The sequence below is a fragment of the Malurus melanocephalus genome, unplaced genomic scaffold (genome assembly GCF_030028575.1).
Source record: "Malurus melanocephalus ecotype Western Australia unplaced genomic scaffold, MMel_1.1 scaffold_607, whole genome shotgun sequence".
Classification (NCBI taxonomy): domain Eukaryota; kingdom Metazoa; phylum Chordata; class Aves; order Passeriformes; family Maluridae; genus Malurus; species Malurus melanocephalus.
In genome coordinates this window covers 265,458-273,702 of record NW_026623839.1, presented here as the reverse complement: position 1 = coordinate 273,702, position 8,245 = coordinate 265,458, and the positions used below count along the sequence as shown (strand labels likewise).

At 54.9% G+C, this 8,245-nt stretch overlaps 1 protein-coding gene across 1 annotated transcript in view; it reads right to left on the bottom strand.

Moving 5' to 3' along the window:
- The window catches only part of PLXND1 (plexin D1), a 72,980-nt gene that overhangs the window by 27,212 nt on the left and 37,523 nt on the right, over nucleotides 1–8,245 (bottom strand). The window contains exons 15-20 of the mRNA XM_057383099.1: nucleotides 8,130–8,229; nucleotides 7,065–7,204; nucleotides 6,489–6,656; nucleotides 4,600–4,690; nucleotides 3,558–3,833; nucleotides 2,556–2,705 (exon numbers count right to left, since the gene is read on the bottom strand). Coding sequence (XP_057239082.1) covers nucleotides 2,556–2,705; nucleotides 3,558–3,833; nucleotides 4,600–4,690; nucleotides 6,489–6,656; nucleotides 7,065–7,204; nucleotides 8,130–8,229 — 925 coding nt within the window. The remainder of the gene's footprint in view (nucleotides 1–2,555; nucleotides 2,706–3,557; nucleotides 3,834–4,599; nucleotides 4,691–6,488; nucleotides 6,657–7,064; nucleotides 7,205–8,129; nucleotides 8,230–8,245) is intronic.

Sequence of the window (8,245 nt, the reverse complement as noted above, 5' to 3'; positions counted from 1 at the left end):
TGGTCACCCCCAGCAGGCTGTGAGGCCGCAGTGCCCATCCCAGGGCCACCACAGGGCTGTGATGGCAGAGCTGTGGCCCACTCCTGGCCCCACTCTGCCTGCCCCAGAAGGGACAGCCTTTTCCTAGAGATCCCATGGCACCGTAGGAGATTTCCTGTGCTGCTCTTAGTAGAAAACCACTTCCACTAATCATCAACTCTGTCACGGCTCTGAACAGCCTTTGGACCCCTGCTACACCCGCCTTTCTCCTCCAAAAGCAGAACTGCTGCCRCCTGGAAGGAGGGTTAGGAAACTTTAAAGTCCTTGAAATACAAATAAACGAAGGGAATAAAAATAAATGAGACCATAGACGAGTAATGATCTTGTGGCTAAAGCAGTCAAAGGGGTGTCAGAAGATGCTGGCTCTGCTCCCAGCCCATGCTTCTTGTGACAACAAGCACAAAGCATYTGAGCTCAGTCCCTGGGTCTCCTGATCTCCAGAAGGGAACACATCACAGGCTGGCAAGTTACTGACTCCCATTTACAAATAGCTCTTTGGGCCCTTGGGAYGAAAGGATTCCACAGCATCATCTGATAAGGAAAACACATGACCACAAAGCTCTCACTTCTCAAAATGCAAGTTTCACTTCTCCCAAGGAACAAGAAGTGAGAGAAACTCAAGAAGAAAACTTGAAATGAGGCAGGGAAGAGCTGCAATAATCTGATGATTACAGCTGTGTCATGAACACCTCCAGAGAAGGTGCCCACTGGGGTGAAATTCCAGCAGCTCTCAGCCATGGACCAAAGCCATCCCACAGGTGGGCACTGGCACCTCCTGCACCCCAAACAGCAGCACAAGCTCCATCCTGAGGGAAATGCAGCCTCTCTGGAGCACTGGGGAGGGCATGGCTCAGACACAGAGAGCTTTGGTCCCTCCCCTGCACATTGTCCAAGAGCCCTGGGCTGGACTGGACAGAGCCACAGCACTGCAGCAGCACAGGGCAGGGCCACTCAGCTCTGGGTGTTCACAGCCACATCTTCAGCCCCAGCATCTCCACCTCTTCCCTCTCAAATGATGCCATGAGGCAGCTCCTCAATACATTTTGAGTCTTTTTTTTCCCCACCAGCTCAACCTTCTGCATTTTTCAGAGAAAAAAAACCCATGGCTGCGGTTTAATTCAGTGTTTGGTTTTTGGTTATGAACGAAGATGGGCCTGAAGGTCTTGAGAAGCCTCTCTTGTGTACGTGGCCAGCTCCAGTCAATAGCAATGCCCTGCACACCCTGCCCTGTGTCCCCTGTGTGTCCCCTGTGTGTCACCAACACCATTTCAGTGTGCTCTGAGCAGTGGCCACTCGCAGCACGGCCAGCAGGACATGCCCCACACCGTGAATGGAGCTTTAGTAAGACTGCACAGGTATGAATATRAGCAGATTATTTAGTTACACGTTCATTGCTGGTGCACTCTGAACAGCCTTGTGCTACTTAGAGCTGGGGAGCATTCTCTGACTTCTTGGGGACCTGCCCGGACTGGTTTCTATCACACCAGGACTAGGAAACTCAAAAATCCCTTTCTTCCCCAAAGGGATTTCCCTGTTTCTCAGTTCTTACAAAACAACAAGAAAAATTACAGTTTAAAATTCCCATTAAGATGACTCAAGAAATTCTATTGCTTCTGCATTTCCATTTTTCCAGTTTGCAACAGAATTTCACACASCTCAGATTGCTGCCAGTGAACAGGACAGCCCTGTCAGGGAATTGGGAGTGCAGCTTTGTGCCTTTGTCCAGGGCAGCCCAACTCCAGAGCTCCCCAGTTCCTTCATCCTTCCTTCYCTTCCCTGCCAACGCCTCGGGCTCCATCCCACCCCTCCATCCCTCCACAGTAACAAAATGTGGTGAATTTTGCAGAATAAAGAGGAACAGCCCTGAACACTGAACGCTTTGCAGTGACAGAGCAGCAGTTTTTGAGTTCTGCTCTCACCCTCGTGTCACACACAGAGACCCAGCTCAGGGAAGGCTGAGCTCTCACGGTCACTCACAGCCCTTCTGCTTCTGGAGCAGAGCCATGGCTGAAAAACGGAAGGAAATCCCCAAATATATCTCGTGAGGAGCAGAAAATCACTGCGAGTGACAAAAGCTGGCATTCCTGCGAGCTCACCATGGCTCTGGGAACAGAGGAACCTCCCCTGGTCTCTCAGCAGGTACCCCTGGTGTCCCAGCGTGGCAGACCCTCAGCACAGCCTGGGCTGTATCCTGCTGTACCCAGCACAGCATGAGGTGCTGTGCCCACCCTGGGCTGTATCCTGCTGTACCCAGCACAGCATGAGGTGCTGTGCCCACCCTGGGCTGTATCCTGCTGTACCCAGCACAGCATGAGGTGCTGTGCCCACCCTGGGCTGTATCCTGCTGTACCCAGCACAGCATGAGGTGCTGTGCCCACCCTGGGCTGTATCCTGCTGTACCCAGCACAGCATGAGGTGCTGTGCCCACCCTGCCACCCTCAGCAGATGCCAGGGATGAGCTGGGTGGGTGCTGCACACTCAGGACAGGCAGTGGGACCCTGTGTCCCARCGCTCACCGTCACAGGTAACTGCCTCTCCGACGTGCTCAGCGACTCGTTGATGGAGCAGTGGATGACTCTGTCTGACACAATCTGAATCTCACACGAGATCAGGCCGATTTTCACCTGGTACTCATTGCTCTCCAGGCCCAGGCTGTCAGGCTCTTTCTAAGGACAGAAATAGAATCGGGMTGTCAGGCTGCAATACAGCAGTTAGAACAGCAATCCATCTTCCTGCTTTTCTTTCCATATTCCCTGCAGACCCRGGATAACTCTCCCTCACCAAGGATGTTTTTCCAGCACACCACAGGAAAGCCAAAACCAGGCCATTCCCCATTTTCCTGCCTTGCATTCTTCACTCAGCATGGGGCACAGGATGAACAAGCCCCTCATGGAACCTGSACAAATGTGCTTTTGATCAGGGCTGCTGTGCATGGAAGATAAGGCTGTAAGAGCCCATCTGGGAGTGGGGAAGGATGTGCAGCCAAGGGGACAGCCAGGGGATGCGCCTGCAACGCCTGGGAAAGGGGAGCACATTTCTGGAGCACGTTGCAAACAGTGAGGATATCCTGCAGCAAACAATGGCCTTTCAATTACTATTGCTCATTGTCCAGGCCAACTTCTGCACCCCGACTTCCTTGTAAGCTGAGCTGAATTCAGCAGCCAAAAGAGAAGAATGCCTGATGTGTTTCTGCAGGAATAAACACCCACTGTCAGACCCTTCTGCAGCACCTGCCTGGCTCCAGGCCAGGGCATTGTCACTCTTTCCCCACGTCCAGCATTCCATTCAGCCCCAGGCAGCTCTCTGGCATCATTTGAGCCTCAGAAGGCATCMCCAAACCAGGCTGCATCTTCTGGGGCTGAGAAATGCAGAAGATGCATCACTGCTCCCACTGTCCAGCTCCCCCTGTCCCTCTGTGTCTGTGCACAGTCCCTGTGCTGGCACTCAGGACTGAGGTGTCCCCAGGGTGGGGACAGCAGCCCCCGAGAGCAGCAGAGCTGGGACAGCCACGCTCTTACGTGTATGACCAGGGTCAGGGGCTCGCCGGGGTGGTGCTTGATCCACTTCTCCTTCTTGGCCGTGGAGAACTGGGGGTCGGCGTAGTAGCCCAGGCTGAAGCTGCTGATGTGCAGAGCCTCCTCGGGGGACAGCTCCTCGTCCAGAGCCGAGCGCTCGTCCGTGTACAGGCGCCCGTTCAGGTAGAAATCCACGGGGGCTGGYTTGCTGCCCACCGTGACATTGGAGGCAGCTGGGGAGGGGCAGGTGATGGCAGTGTCAGTGTGAACCTTACAGCGCTGCAAGGAGAGAGAGCATGTCAGAACCCACACTGGGAGAGCTCCCAGCCCTCCTGAGGCCAATATCCCACCCTGACCAGGGCCAGCAGCAGGAATGCAGCCCTGGCCAGCACAGGACACAGCCCTGTCCAGCACAGGACACAGCCCTGTCCAGCACAGGACACAGCCCAGTCCAGCACAGGACACCAGCCCTGTCCAGCACAGGACACAGCCCAGTCCAGCATTAGGACACAGCAATGTCCAGCACAGGACACAGCCCTGTCCAGCACAGGACACCAGCACTGTCCAGCACAGGACACAGGACACACACCAGCCCTGTCCAGCACAGGACACCAGCAATGTCCAGCACAGGACACACACCAGCACTGTCCAGCACAGGACACAGCCCAGTCCAGCACAGGACACAGCCCAGTCCAGCACAGGACACACACCAGCACTGTCCAGCACAGGACACCAGCAATGTCCAGCACAGGACACACACCAGCACTGTCCAGCACAGGACACAGCCCAGTCCAGCACAGGACACCAGCACTGTCCAGCACAGGACACAGCCCAGTCCAGCATTAGGACACAGCAATGTCCAGCACAGGACACAGCCCTGTCCAGCACAGGACACCAGCACTGTCCAGCACAGGACACAGGACACACACCAGCMCTGTCCAGCACAGGACACCAGCAATGTCCAGCACAGGACACACACCAGCACTGTCCAGCACAGGACACAGCCCAGTCCAGCACAGGACACCATCCCTGTCCCCTCACCCACCGTGTGCTCTCTGCCGATGCCACGCACAGCCATGGACACGTTCTGCACCAGCCCAAAGCCTCTTCCTTCCAGGGTGATGATCCTGCCTCCRCTTGGAGAAGGGAAGAAAGAGACAGTGACAGCATAAGGCAGTGCAGCAGCGGGGTGGGATGGCTKCATCTCCCTCCTGCCATTTTCTCAGAGATGTTTCCAAGCTGCCTGAGCAGAAGATGTGACCCAATGGCCAAAGTCTTCTTCCTGCTTCCAGSAGGGATCCCCACAGCTACCACAGTRTCAGGGAAGGCAGGAAGGAGGAGTAGATGGAAAGCAGAGGACCTCTTCCAGCATCAGTGAGCTGTTCCCTCACTCCCAGTGCCCAGATTGCAGCCTCTGGTGCCAGGGTGTGCAGCAGCTGTCCTGGCCACTGGCCATGGAAGTGGCTGCAAAGGCATGGCCAGAGACATCCCCWACCCATCCCCATCCCTGCCTCTGCCCCTGCCCTGCAGCAACCCACAGAGAACCAGGAGATCTGGAGAGAGAACAGTCCCTCGTCCTGCATCTTCCAGGAACTTCTGATTTAGATCCAAATATGAAAGTTGCTGTGTTTTGGATCTGCTGGGGGTGCAGAGTGCAACACGTGTGCCTCTGACTGTGCAGTCACCCACCAAGAGCAACGAGCAGCCCCGATGTGCACCAGGCAGAGCAGTGGCTGGAGGGCCATCACCACTCATCTGCACCCCAGATCCACCTTCCCCTTCCCCAAATCACATTTGACTTGTTTGGAGCATTTTCCAGGGAAAAGGCAAGACTCACAAGCCCTGAGGAGCACTCCAGGCACAATGACTTTGGGTCTGGGGCTCCAGGATTTTCTGAAGCCAGGGGATATCACCAGAAGTTATGACACAAGTTTCTGACTAGAAGCCTGTCACATCTGCAGATTAGGGTACAACTTTTGTTTTGGTTTATGTTTTAGTGATATGGATTATTTTATCAATGTGGTAAGAGAAACCAGATCCAGGTAAATTTTTGCACAAGTTATTGAYGCCTCATGGTCCAGCCCCAGCGATGTGCTGAGGCAGCCAGACTGCACCAGCCGTGCTGGAGGCTGCACAAAACCTGCAGTTATGGTCCCTGCTCTCTGAAATTCGGAAACTGCTCTAAGTACCAAGGAAGCAGACTAAGGTGGCTGAGAAAAACCCCAGTGGTTTGTGACTACAGGCATGGACATTCCTCCCCTGTCTCTTTTTAGGCAGTGCTCTTTCCTCTCAGCWGCAGAGAGCCTGTGAGGGGCTGTGCCTTCCCCCTGACCCTCCCACAGCCTGCRGCCTTGGCACTGGGAGCACTGAGAGGCAGCTTTGTTCCCAGGATCAGAGCACCAGAGCTGCTTGTACAGCCCCTGGGCACGCTGCTTCCAGCCCTGTCCTGCCCCCACAGCCACTGCCCTCCCAGATTCCCCTCAGCCCTGGGCTCTTCAGGCTCCACAGCCGAGCAGGGGGCATTTCACCATGATATCCAAAAGAACAGGAGCCTGAGAACTCCACASAGATGGGAAACTAAAAGCAACACTCTTTAAAAATTAAATACTGTGACCCTGGGGAAGGCTGAAATCCAAAAGTTCAAATCTCAACCTCCAGGAGTTTTACTGCCAAGAAAAATCCTCAGGGTCTYCCTAAAGCACTCACCAGGTGTGCACAGTATAGTTACCAAGGCTGATACTTTTCCTCTCCTAAATGCATCAAAATGAGCAGTCCTGGTGTTGAGACCTCTCCTCCTCCCATGGAGTACTCAGAGAGMAAGCTGAGGTGCCCTCCACACCCACCCAGCCCAGGCTGAGCAGCCCCTGTCTCCCAGCAGAGCCCTGTCCTGCCTCTCCTACCTGGAGCTGACCCTTTCCTGACAGGCTGTCTCACCTGATCTGGCTCTTTTTGGGGTTGATGTCTGATATAACCGGGTTCTTCTCGTAATTGAAGGTGATGTTGTGGCTGGCACAAGACCTGTTGTCGAACTGCACGCAGACTGGCACGGCCATGGTGAGCTCTGCCGCGGGCATGGTGCAGCTGATGGAGCTGTCACTGCGGCTGTGTGGGGACACAAGGGACAGCTGGGATGGCCACAGCACAGACAGGGGCTGCAGTCTGGCCTGAGCACCCCCAGGGGCAGGGCAGCCACGGGTGACAAAGAGCTTCCGTAACATCCCATGCCATCCCATCCCATCCCATCCCATATCCCATCCCATCCCATCCCATCCCATCCCATCCCATCCCATCCCATCCCATATCCCACCCCATGACTCTGCTAAGGAGATGCTCTCAGCCCCTCCAGCCCTGGAACCATTCCCTGCACAGACAGGGAAAGGACAGCCAGGGCAGAGCTGTGGTGCCCCCACCAAAACCCTGACTCTGCCTGACCTCTTGGGGACAATTCCAGCCTTGCTAAGGCTTTGCCTCTTGTCACCACCCCAGARGCAGCCCCAGCCCTGCTCCCACCTGAGCTCAGTGCACTCCTTGGAGGAGTTGATGAGCACACGGAGCTCTGAGCCCACGTCCAGCCGGACACCTCTGATGGTCACTCTGGTCCCTCCTGCCTTCGGGCCATTCGGGGGAGCTATGGACTGCACCACGGGAAGCTAAAACAAAGGGAAAATCTGTTTTCTAGCCTGGTAAATCTGCAGCTGGATGTTCCACACTGCACATGGGAATTGATTGAGAACGTGTAAGTGTCCAGCACTGTGATGCTCCAACAGCAGCACAGCAAAAYCTTCTGCCGGCAGGGTTTCAGAACAGAAGTGGTAAATCACACCCCAGGCTGGGAAATCACACTCCACAACCTGCCCCAAATTCCTCACAATGCCCAGCAGGAATCAGAGGATTTCCTGGGGCTCTGAGTCTCCTCCAGGCCACCAGCTTGCAGCATGAGCTGTCTTGTCCCAGCTGAAGCTGGAGCGGAGGCACAAAGGCTCCAAGCACTCCCCATGACCTCAGMACCACACAGCAGGGCTGTCCATAAACACCATCCAGCCAAGAACGAGGTTCATGGGGGACAGAATGGATTTCTCCCAGATTTATAGAGATGAAAGCTATCTTTGTGAGACAGCACAGCACGAAGCTGTAACGGGCTTTTCATTGTACAGTGAYGTGGGCTTAGCTTCAGTCTAATCCCTACACATTATTTCATGCAAAAACTAACACAAACCGCAGCAAAAATATCAGTTCTAAATAATGTGAGTTCATGGAATGTCTTCACAAGTCTCAAAAAATCTCACAGGTAATAACAGCACCTCAGCAAAAGAGATGGAAGAGAACTGAGCTCCTTTYTATAGCAGGAGAAATGTCCGTAAAGCTGGCAGGAGATGCACCCCTGCAGGAGCTGCCAACATCTGCTGCGGTGCTGCCACACCCCAGGTGAGACCACACCCCAATGGCTCCCTGAGAACCCCGACAAGAAGCTGTGAATTCTGTGTCTCAGCCAGCTGGGGAAGGTGCAGATAGCTGCAGAGTCACTTCTAAGGGCGAGGGAATCACCAAAGAAACCCTGAGGAGCCAGGCACTCACCACGTAGGAATATCGCTCCCTGGACCGCCCTTCCCGGCTCACGTTCACCGTGACCACATCCGAAAAGGGCTCCGGAGCCTCCCCGGTGCGGCACACGATCCTGGGGGACAGGGGGG